The sequence below is a fragment of the Suricata suricatta genome, chromosome 16 (genome assembly GCF_006229205.1).
Source record: "Suricata suricatta isolate VVHF042 chromosome 16, meerkat_22Aug2017_6uvM2_HiC, whole genome shotgun sequence".
Taxonomy (NCBI): Eukaryota; Metazoa; Chordata; class Mammalia; order Carnivora; family Herpestidae; genus Suricata; species Suricata suricatta.
In genome coordinates this window covers 22,394,330-22,407,216 of record NC_043715.1, presented here as the reverse complement: position 1 = coordinate 22,407,216, position 12,887 = coordinate 22,394,330, and the positions used below count along the sequence as shown (strand labels likewise).

Sequence of the window (12,887 nt, the reverse complement as noted above, 5' to 3'; positions counted from 1 at the left end):
ATATACAGCTCTCTAAAATACAATGGATACTTGAATGCCTCCAAACAAGTGTGAGCAGGACACCAAGGGCTGCGGCGCTCCTACAGAAAGTTCCAGTACAAAGAAGTCTCTGGCAAGTGTGATTTCCTAATTCACTCTTGACTTAACCCACCAGCTCAATCCAATATCTGGCTGACTACAGATTTAGACCACTTCCTCTTTTTCTATGCGCTGCATCTGCATGTGAATATACACAAACAAATAATTAAACATCAAACAAATATCAATAGGATTAGTCTGGCATGTTGGAACAAATCTTGATAAATCCATCTCAGTAACAATACTCAAACTACACGTATATGAGAGGAATACAAATTCAGCCTATTGAAGTACTGTCGTGGCAAGGAGAGATATTTTAATAAAACTGCTTCGTCAGTTCCTATTACTAAGGGACTAAAGCTATTGAGCTGTGGAACTTAGGCCAAAAAAGGGGATTTGGAAATGCAAATTAGAGATAAGACGGTAATAAATGTCTTTTATTCAGCAATACACCAGCCCTGATGCCAGAAGCTATTTTAAAGAGGAATCTTAATAGTTTTGTGAAACTGGAAGCTTACTTACCCAAAATGGACATTTCTGGCACTGTAGCATGATAGGGCCCATTAAGAAACTCTGGAGCATTGTCGTTGATGTCTTGAACTTTAATAATAAATTCAGAAGGAGGTTCCAGAGGCTTGTTCGTCTCCCAGTCCACTGCCTGAGCTGTTAGAGTGTACTCAGCCTTTTCCTCCCGGTCAAGTCTTTTTATCGCATGGATATCTCCTGTTATATCATTTATTTGAAATATTGTCCCAGCTCCGTCACCGGACAAGATATACTTGATTTTTTTGCTCCCAGGATCCAGGTCTGTGTGCAGCTAAAATGCAAAGTGACATTGGTTAGTGATGGGGCAATACGCAAAGTTATTTTTTTAACCACCTTCTGTTTGAATATCAAGTTGGTTCTTTCTACATTCATCCTAATGTCATCAATTTCTGCTAACAGTTGTTGTACAAAGAGTATAGGCACTGCATGCATATCAATCAAAATGAAATATAGGGGTGCCTGTGTGGCTCCATCAGTAAGTACCCGACTTTGGATCGGGTCATGATCTTGCAGTCATGTGTTGGAGCCCTGCATCGGGCTCTGTGCTGACAGCTCGCAGCCGGGAGCCTACTTAGGATTCTGTTTCCCTTTCTCTCTGCCCCTTCCGCACTGGTGTTCTATCTCTTTCTCTCAAAAATAAGTAAAACATTAAAGAAAATGTAAAAAAAATTATAAAACAAAATGAAATATAATAAAATGAATACAAATCCGTTCAGTTTCTTTTTAATTTTTTAATATTTGTTTATTTTTGAGAGAGAGAGAGAAATAAAAGAAGACACAGAATCTGAAACAGGTTCCAGGCTCTGAGTTGTCAGCACAGAGCCTGATGCGGGGCTAGCACTCAGTAAGGGCAAGATCATGACCTGAGGCCAAAGTTGGATGCTCAACCAATTAAGCCACCCAGGAGCCCCCAGTTGAAACAGTTTTATAAAGTACTCTGACCTGTTCAAGGTAAACTGATATATATTTAGAATGATAAAAGATCAAGAGGAAAACGGAAAAATACATGTATCCTTTTCCATTTATTAATACATTTATTTAAAATTGTTATTCTTAGCTACCTTTAACAGATCATTCTCTGTGTGCCAACAACTATGGGATTGCTTATATGATAATTCTCTTAACTTTTCCAGAAGTTCATGTTACAACATTTCACGTGAACATGAGAAAAGTGAGGTTTGACAAGGCCCATAATAACATCTCCAGTGTTTCTATTTGATGGGATCAAGTGCAGGAGACCCGGAATTCAACTCAGGTCTACCTGCTGGAAAAAGAAAAATAATCCAACCTGATGTATAGCAAAAGCTTATGTTCTCTATGACCTTCTCTTCTTTGATTTGCACAATTCTCGGTCCTGGTAAATTATTCCCATTTTATAAAGAAAAGCAGTGGGGCCAGAAAAGGGACCCCTTTGGAAAATCAAAACTTCGCCGCAGAAATTCAGAGTCATCTCAGGTTAGGGTGTCATCACCAGCTAGACCCCACGGCCTACCCTTTACTACTTGCACCTGCTTGTACCCACTGACCTGTGTTCCACATCTTTCCTTCCAGCTTATCTCTTTATTCAAGCAAAAGACCCTATAGACATAATATTCCATAACAGAAACCAAAACTATCCATCAAGCAATAACTAATTGCCCCGAGGAAGAGTTCTGTGGACCCAGACCACTTGGAACTAAACCTCTGACTTACACCTGCGCAGATGGACCATGGAGTGACTGACAGGTAACTAAATAACACTAAAATCTCCACCCCAGGAGGAGCACAGGCCTCATCTACATAACATACAAACGTAACATATATATGCGTGTTCGCTTAAGGCAAAGGCAGGACCTTATGCCTGCCCCTACATCCAATGACAAGGCTCCCATTTCTAAATATTGATCCTAACCCTTTAAAAAAAAAATCACCCTTGTTCAAGAGTCACAGCTTTTGAAGTTACTTCCCATGGTCTCCTTACTTGCCGCAGAGAGAGTTTACTGTGTGTGAAGACACCATCAGGTGAAGTTTTTATCTGTGACTCACCAAGGATTGAACTCATGTTAGTTCGGTTACAAGGGCAAAACTGTGCTGAACTCTGACCCTACCTGGAACATTTTGGTTACGGACTAGGGAAAACAGAACCCCTCTTTTAAAAGGTTCAGTTTACTCCCAGGAGAGAGACAGGAGTGTTCTGACACATGGTGCATCTTCTTTATACTATGTTGACTTTTGTTTAAAAAACTAAAATAAAGCAAATATATATATATATACATATATATATATATATGTATATATATATCTTAGTATGCATTTTTAAAGGAAAAGTCACTGAATTATGGCTGTAAAATAGTGCTTAAATGTACAAATTTTTAGTATGTATGTATGTGTGTATATATGTGTGTATATATGTGTCTGAATGTGTGTGTATGTGTGTATATATTCCAGTTATTGCACTGTAAGATTTTAAATTTCAAATACTTGTTCCTTTAAAAGAATGCTGCTGCATGGAAAGAAACTCCTAGAAACTCAAAGACATTGTGTTCTCTTGGGATCACTTTTATTCAGAACAGGCTCTATTGCTTTCTTCACCAATTTAAAGTGTATTTAGCACTTCAATACATGAAAAGAAAAGAATACAAAAAAAGACATAAAATAGCAACAAAGAATCCAAATGCACCTAGATCTCCTACTTTACTTTTGAATATTTTAAAAAGATAAAGCCTAAGATTACATCAAATATTTATTGAATCTCAAAATGTATCCCTTTCATTTATTGTATTAAATTTATTAACAAGAGCAAATATTGAAATGCCACTTTATCTTAATGAGTGTGGGATTATAATTCATTAATGTGATATTAATCCTAATTTATGATCATTTTAATTTATGTGCATTTTAACATTTCCATTAGCATTTTTATTAAAAAAGGAAAATTTGAATAATATATCCATCTTGGAGGTACGTTTCCATCCACATATAAAGCATTCCTGAGACACAGAGATATCGGAATGTGTCACTCTTGCACACAGCTGTTTTGGTAAAAAAAAAAAAAAAAAAAAAAAAAATTCAAGCCATTCAAGATGGTGTTATCGTTTATGATGCGAATTATTTGTGCCATACTTTTCTTTATATTTACCAATGCCCTCTGATGAGTAAACTGCATTATAATTCTAACTTGGGTTTTGACAGTCCCTTCTGTTTAAAAGTAACTGAGGGAGAAGAAGGGGAAGACATAGGTTTTTGAAATCATAAAACACAAAGCTAGCATTTAGGTCTCTACCCGTATGAGCTGGAGAGGTGAACACAATTTATTGAGCTTCAGTTAGTTTTCCTGGAATATAGGGATAAAACATCTACTCTGCAGGTTTGATTTTGGAATCTGAGATGATCTATTTGAGAAACAGAGAAAAAGGGGAGTGGACATAGTAAGTGTACAATAACTAAAACTATTTTTATATCGGTATCACATTCAACCATCTGCAACTATTTGAAAACACTGCGAGAAGCCTACTTGCACCACAAGTGAAAGCAAATTCCCAAGACTCTATCCTGGAAAAAACTGGGAAAAACACAACAAAATACCAACCAAACAAAAACCCTAAGTAAACACTATGTGCTCTTTCTTTCAAAATTCATTTTTTAGTAAATCTCAGTAAAATCCAGATCACTTGGCTAATGATATTCTCAAAACCCAGAAAATTATGTTTCTATATTTATTTGGCTAACGCTATTATTTGTATATATCTCTCTCTCTCTCTCTCTCTCTCTCTCTCTCCCTCTCACACACACACACACACACACTCTCTCTCTCTCTCTCTCTCTCTCTCTCTCTCACACATGGTTATTCAAGTAACCAACTTGATATTACAAAGAAAAGATTTGTGGATATGTAAGAATAGCAATTTACAGGCAACAAAGGCTCATCAGACTCCAGGTCTGGAATTCATAAAGACGAGGGGACCAGAAAGACACACTGTTTTCTTTGTTGTGCATCAGACAAGTCACCAGCACCTGCTCACTTCAATGCAACTTCACTGTCCACATCACCAAGAGCCTCTCTGTGAGATGATGGTGCAAAAGTTGTCCCCAATACATTGAATTTTCACAGACTGTGCATCATCTGGAAGGGTGAGGACCACCTCTCGTGAAGGCTGCTTCTGTGACACAGAGCAGGCTGGGTAAGGGACACCTGCAAATTCCCCTTGAGAGGTACAACTCTCAAGGCCTGGCTACAATACAGGAAGTTCTTACCCATTCATTTGTTAAATATTAACAGAGAATGTTTACAAACAACATACACGTGGTAGCTGCTCTCCAAGACCCAATGGCTAGTGAGAGATAAACGCACACAGAAAATTTAGGGTAAGCAGACTTGTTGTCATTATTAATTATTATTATTACATGTGTTGACTACTTATTGTCTGCTAAACATTTTTACATGTAGAAATGCAATGTTATTCTCACGACAAACTCGATAGTATTTCCCCACTTCACCAACGCAACTCCTGGGATTCACAGAGTTTTAGGGAACTCTTCCGCAGAATGCACCATCAGCAAGTGGACATCTTCAGAGTGTAAGCTTTACAGTCAATTTCCCCAATTCAAATGCATGCTCAACAGGCTATGATATGGAGGGCGATGGGAGCATACGGAAATTTCACTGAACTCAGAACGTGGATTGTGGAGGGCTGGAAAAGACCTCCCCAAAGAAGTGATGATTAAAACCTCAGATCTCAAAGTAGGGAGGAAACACATGACAGCCACAGGTAATAGTACAGATAATGATCCAGAGAAAAAACAGAGCATACTGTGTTAGAGAAAGGCAAGATGATTTAATATGGCTAGAGCACTGAGTTAAGGAGAGAAAATGTGTCAAAAAAAAAAAAAAAAAAGAATAAAACCCAGGTAGGAGTCAGATTATGCAGTTCAGAAAACAAGAAGTGGAATTTAGATTTGACTATGAAAGTAACAGGAGTCCATATACACAAAGTTTCAGTAAGGAGCCTGACATTATCATAATTTTAATTCAGACATCAGAGAGGTTGGTGTGTGCCTATCAGAAAGGTCTTGCAGGCAAAAGAGGATGAGGAGGTCAGAGAGAAAAGAGACATCAATTCACAAAGCTATCTCGATTTTGTTTCTCAGGTTCAGCCTGACACCCATGATCTGTCACATCTACAACCAGACAAATCTCCAATCCCTCTGGTCGCTCACTGCAGTCTGGCTGGAGCAGAGAGGGTCAGGTGTGCAAAGAGTGATCCCAGTTTCTTAGGTGAAGTCTTCAATTTCAGGGATCATAACAGGACTGCTACATAATTGAGGTGAATTGTGAGAATCAGTATAATTACACCCTCACCATCTTCCATATATTTGCATAATAGTCCCAATGAAAATGAGTTTAGACTACAAAAGTCATGGGAAGAAGGATCTGCATTTACATTCCCCTTTGTATTCCCACTGCCTACTGTCTGTCACGGTGTTGGAACGAAATGTTTTTGTGGAATAAAGTGAATGTGAAGGAAAGCAGGGAAATAACACTTTCCCATTCCATTTTGAGAATGACTTGAGAAAGGAATTGAAAAAAATGTAGGCACAGTGATCTGAAGTCTAATTGACTCTAAATCCAAAGCCCTGTAATTTACTTTAACACTTAACATAAGAACTGAGACATGGTAGATGAGAATGTTGATGGAAGGATGAGTGGATGGATGGATAAATGGATGGATAATGGATGGACAGTAAATAACAATTATCTGGCACTCAGAAATCAGTGTTCTCAAAACAAGAGCCCCACCCCACCCCAGTCTTCAATATCACCCACATCTCTTTGTAACTGTCAAAAAAAAGTTCAGACTACTTTTTAACCTTCTTTCACAGGATCCCTGAGGACATAAAGTACTCCTAGGACAATAGAGTCTAGAGAAGATAAAATTCCTCTCTTAATGCCTATTTTAATACCAAAGAATTATTTAATTACCATTCTGCCACCTTCCCTCTGGAGTGAGTGTTGAGGGATGGTACCCAGTGACCTACAGGGGGAATTACTTCCTCATCACTTCCTTATCAACTGAAAACTGGAGAGCTCAAGCATCAGAATTTAGAGAACTTCCTCTCTATCTGGAAAGACATCACCAATGAGTGTCTCAATTCCAATCTTGCTCTAGAGAAGTATCCAAGTTGCTAGGAAAGAATCACCATCTTTTGGGACCCAGAGGCATAAAACTGTCATTTACTGATACCTGTTCTTCTTCTCCCCTTTGGAGAAGATAGCAAGCTTAGCACTCTTGAATCAAATTGCATCTTAGCACCTTATTCTCAGTATCCAGTACTGTGCCTGTCAGGGAGAAACCATACTATGATCAATGAATCTATCAGTGAGTGGACCAATAATCTCATCCTTCACTACCAGTGAGTGGACAGATAACCTCATACCATTCACTACCAAAGATGGCATTAGGACTTTGACATAATGTAAAATTTTGGTCTAAATCTCAAGAATGTGGGACTTCAATATAAATCAAAAACATATTTATAGGCTGGTAGGAGATTGAAAGGGCAGATGAAGAAAAAGGGCAAAAAGGCTTAAGAACTCTTTTCATGTTTCTAAACTGCTCCCTGCCAATAAGGAGCTGGGATTAAAGCTAGGTAATCGGCATAGCATCACCCCAATATTTTGTCGGACAAAGCTGGGGGTATGCAATTACTCTTGTGATCACAGTCTCTAAGGAAAAAAACAATTCAGTGAAGCAACGGTTCTCTAACTCTACTATAAACCAAGTTACCCTTCAGTTGGTCTTAAGAGGTAAAAAGGCTAAAGAAGAAACAATCCCTGATGAAAGTAACAGAACACAGAGTCCCATATGGAAAATGACTCCTGCCTCACAAAAATATATGTTTGCTGAAGCATCACCACAGGGAAAGGCATAGTATCTTAGTATCTCAGACATATGTTCTTTGCATTCTCTCTCGGTTACTGGTGTGCACATTGAATAGCTTGACCTGACCATGGGAGCTGGTGTCCAGAGAAATATGAAGTTGGAAACAAGTCCAAGTGAACTGCTGTTTTTGGCTGCAGAGACCTGAAAAAGTAGTTAGAAAAAAAAATACATTGCCTTCACTACTCTTTTAAAGATAGAAAGATAGATAGATAGATAAAAAGGAAGGAAGGAAGGAAGGAAGGAAGGAAGGAAGGAAGGAAGGAAGGAAGGAAGGAAGGAAAAGTTAGTTCCACAGGGGAAGAACCTCTATGTACAATATTAGACCCTATATCCAAAAACAAACATCGTACTTGGCATAGAGTACACACTGATTAAAGTCTATTTATCTTTTCATCTGCACAAGACCTATCTTAATGTCCTGCAACTTGTCAATGATTTTACATGGATGACAGACTAAGGTTCAGTAAATATACTGACTTTTTTGACACATACAATTAACAATGACAGAGCCAGATATAAACCTAGTAAATTGGATTCCAGAGCATAAGCATTTTAGCATAATTCTAGAGAGATCCTCAGGAGTAAGTAGTTAGCCTAAGGATCTCTCATTTCCCTAGATGAGGAAACAGAATATAAAGGCTTCTCCAGTTTGTTCCTGAATGACAATATGTAATAGACACGTTTAGAAGTCATGTGCATAAAACCATACAGAACAGGCATATTTTGTGAACTAATTTATCCTATAAAAGTTTGAAATGGAATAGACACAGACATAAGAAGAATTCTCAATAGGAATGCAAGAGGAGAATATTAACAGGAGGTTGGCAGACTGTTTGCCAAGAGACTACCTAAGCCAACATTCATGACCTTGGCAAATTTGCTATCTTCAGTCTGGACCATGGCTTCGTAGGTTTGGAAACATAATGTGTCAGACCCCAAGTAAATCTATCTCTTAGCCAAATCCCAATAAAGAAAGTTCCCAAGTCTAATTTTTTTTAAAAAAAGCAATGTGTTGATGATAAATAGCACTTCAAATATTTAAGCTATTTCAATAAGCAAAATTCCTCTTTATATTAGACCTACAGACTAGTGAAGTCAAATCATTCTTATTGATAGAATTCAGAGAAAGGAGAACTAGATGGGTTAATTCTGTACTCATGCTTGCTCTCTCTCTCAAAAATAAATAAATAAACACAAAAAAAGATACATTTTTTTCTCAAGTATGCTGATAAGAGCCCGGTGAATATATTAAATCTTATAGGTTTAGCAGTCAATATGTTTCTGTTAGGCAAACAAAGATTTGTAAACTAGTAGTTCGGATTATGGAACCTAGAATGAGGGGCTGATAAAGAAGAGAGATAAATCAGAACAAACTATAAGATACTTGGGAATTTACTTAATGTCCCAAAACTCATTTTCCTTATTTGTAAAATGTTTTAAAAACTCCTTTAGGGGCGCCTGGGTGGCTCAGTTGGTTAAGCCTCCGGCTTCGGCTCAGGTCAGATCTCACGTTCGTGGGCTCGAGCCCCGCATCAGGCTCTGTGCTGACAGCTAGCTCAGAGCCTGGAGCCTGCTTCCAGTTCTGTGTCTCCTTCTCTCTCTGCCCCTCCCCCTCTCATGCTCTGTCTCTCTCTGTATCAAAAATAAATAAAATTAAAAAAAAAAGTTTTAAAAACTCCTTTAATACTCAACTTATAGGGTTTCTGTAATGTCTAAAAAGTGACAAAAACAATGCTGATAAATGCATGATATCTTCTAGGAACTAATGTATTAAAATAAAAATGCATATACAGTACATGCTTGTGAAGAATTTTGGAATTATAATATTAGAATTACAATAATAGGTGGTGCCAAACCTAGAAATGCTTTCCAGAAAATATATACCTCATATCATATTCTGGGTCAGAATTCAACATACAACATTGATATATAGCAGAAATAAGAATGTCACCTCTCGAATTAAATAATCTGGGTATAATGTGATCTGAGCTGAAACTCTACATTGAGTAAGTCACTTACTTAATCACATTTTATACTTATTCACCCACTCAACAAGTAATAATCACAGATATATATCTGGAAGTTTTTCCCAAGCTTTACTGATGTATAATTAAAAAATTAAGTTATAGAATATCTAAAAGCACATCATTTTAATTTCTTACTACCTGATAACTGTAGGCCTGGAAATAGGAGGATGACAGTCAATGTGCATTGGGTCATAGAATAAATGCTAGTGTGGGCAAGAGTGTAGATGAATAGTCATAGTGGACTAATTACTAAAATTTGACTTAGGTGAATAGATAAAAGAGTGGAAGGATGGATGGATGGATAGATGGATGGATGGATGGACAGACAGATGAAAATACTGATAAGATAATTAAGGACAGGAGGATGGGTCGCTAAGTAGCTTTATTGGAGAATGCATGAATAATGGAAATAATGAATAAAGGGTAGGCTGATTAAGATTCTAAGCCATCCTCTATTTAAATTCCAATATACATTAAATACTATGAATCAATGGATGAATGAACAGATGGGTGTGTTGTTGAGGGGGCAGGGTGGAAGGACCACAGAGTTTCTCACTAAAAGATGGATTTGGGGAAAACATAACAAATTATTCTGTCTCAGAGCACTATTCCCTGTCCTACACTAAACAAGACACAGTTCTTAGAAGTTCAAGGACAACTGCAGGGGCACCGAGGTGGCTCAGTCAGTTGAGCATCACTTCAGTTCAGGTCACGATCTCTCAGTCCATGGGTTCGAGCTTCACATTAGGCTCTGTGCTAACAGCTCAGAGCCCAGAGCCTGATTTGGATTCTGAGTCTCTGTCTCTTTCTCTCTCTCTCTCTCTCTGCCCCTCTCCTGCTCATACTGTGTGTGTCTCTCTCTCTAAAATAAACAAACATTTTTAAAATTTTTTTAAAAAGTGACTTCAACTATAAATTTTAAGAGATTCTTATATGAATATCTTTGGTACATACTTAATTTTCAACAATAAACAACTGTCTCTTCACAAATTTCCTAAAAAATAATAAAAATAATAAAATAAAAAATTTTTAAAACCTATCTAGATATCTCAATTAGGTGGATGGATGGATGGACGAATGGATGGATGGATAAACAGATTTACAGAGATAACAGAGGGGGAAATTTTGTGCCAAATAAATATACAATATACAATGTGGTAATATGCAATACAAGCAAGGTGAATAAGACTAAAAAACAAACAAAAACAGGATTAGTGGCCATGTCAAAAAAAGTAGATTTTAATCAGATATGGGTATTTTAAACATCTGGGATATTTTCAAAAGGTCAGTTTGCAGTGGAACATTCAGTTGAATTGTGGAAAAAGGGAAAAATGTTAAGAGAATGATGTGCCCATGTTCTTTATGTTTCAAAAGGACTTGATTAACCAGAGAACTAAGAGGAGTCAAAAATATGAGTTTAGATTTCTGATGTGCTAATCACAATTACTTGCTAAACAGGATGTATCTTGTTATCCAAATAACTGACAAGAGCACAGTGGGAAAGAACACAGTGGATAACCAAATGACAGTCATCTCCTTTCTCTGAAATTCTATATTTATAAAAAGACTGGGAAAATCAAAATGCCGTGACCTTGAAAGAACATTGCAACTGAAGTTTAAAAAGAACTACATAAACCTAGAGTGTAGTGTGGGTCATCAAACTGGGTGTGACATTGGCAAATCATCTTTTTTTTCTGCGATCAGAATGCCTAATAATAACTTAGCTATGTTACCTCGTGCTACCCCTTGAGCTCTGCAAACTGTCTCGTTCAAAGTCTTGTCAAAAGCACAGGGTCATGACCGATCAGATTTAACAGAAATATTCTCAATTTCAAATTCCCTCCATGACTATGCAGTGGGTGGATAAATGGGTTGATGTATGGATAAATGAACAGATAAATGTGTGGATAAGAGAAGAAGGAGAGAAAGGTAGGTAGATAAATGGTCTTCTTGGACAATGTGCATGAAAGAGTGGGCGAGAAGCCGGGTAACTGAATAGATCCACAAATACCCTTCCTTTTAGACAGATGAGAATCAAAAACCCTCGTTTGAAGTACAACTACAGTCATTTCCCATTATCCCAGTTTCCTGTTCCATGGTTTGCTACCCTTAGTCAACTGCAATCCTGAAGCAGATGATCCTCCTTCTAATCTATCAACGCTCAACAGTAGCCTAACACATGACACCAGAGTGCCTATGTCATTCATTTCACTTCACGCAGGCATTTTTTCATTCTGCATCATCGCAAGAAAAAGGGTGAGCACAGTACAAGAAGATATTTTAAGAAAGACCACATTCACAGAACTTGTATTATGGTATATTGTTATAATTGTTTCATTTTATTATTAGTTACTATTGTTAATAGGGTGCCTAATTTTTTACATTTTTTAATTGAGAGAGAGAGAGAGAGAGAGAGAGAGAGAGAGAGAGAGAGAGAGAGAGAGAGAGAGAGAAAGCACACACAAGCAAGGAATGGGCAGAAAGGAGAGACAGAATCCCAAGCAGATTCTGCATTGTCAGCACAAAAGTCCAAAGTGAGGCTCGAACTCACAAACGAAGAGATCATGACCTGAGCCAAGACAAAGTTGGACACTTTGACTACACCACCAAGGCACACCTTAGGTGCCTAATTTATAAATTATAGTTCATGTATGTATACAAACAAACAGTTAATACAGGATTTGGTACTATTCAAAGTTTCAGGCTTCCCATGGGGGTCTTGGAACAGATCCCCCATGGATAAGGGGGGACTTCTCTACCAGATATGATCTTGGACAAGTCATTTAAATTTTCTCAATTTTAGTTTCCTCTTGTTAAAATGATAGTAACAAAACAAGCAGCAATTTTATTAAAAAAGAGAAAAGACCTCAGACTGTTGTAAGAATAGCATGTTTTTAAAAGTTGCCTTGGTTCAAAGTCCTAGTCCATGCACTTTTATGCTACCCATCAAGAGACTATAGATGCTGGCGAGGGTGTGGAGAGACGGGCACCCTCCTACATGGTTGTTGGCAATGTAAACTGGTGCAGCTGCTCTGGAAAACAGTGTGGAGGTTCCTCAAAAAACTATCCATAGAACTCCCTTATAACCCAGCAATACCACTGCAAGGGATACAGAAGTGCTGATGCATAGGGGCACATGGACCCCAGTGTTCATAGCAGCAATGTCAACAATAGCCAAAACATGGAAAAGAGTCTAAATGCCCATCACCTGATGAGTGGATCAAGAAGATGTGGTATATATATATACAATGGAGTATTACATGGCAATGAGAAAGAATGAAATCTGGTCATTTGTAGGAAAGTGGATGGACCTCGA

At 37.7% G+C, this 12,887-nt stretch overlaps 1 protein-coding gene across 3 annotated transcripts in view; it reads right to left on the bottom strand.

Moving 5' to 3' along the window:
• CDH8 (cadherin 8) overlaps positions 1-12,887 on the bottom strand; it is a 366,110-nt gene that overhangs the window by 244,250 nt on the left and 108,973 nt on the right. For all 3 annotated transcript variants that reach the window (XM_029925787.1, XM_029925786.1, XM_029925788.1), the window contains exon 3: positions 601-895. In XM_029925787.1, coding sequence (XP_029781647.1) covers positions 601-895 — 295 coding nt within the window. The remainder of the gene's footprint in view (positions 1-600; positions 896-12,887) is intronic.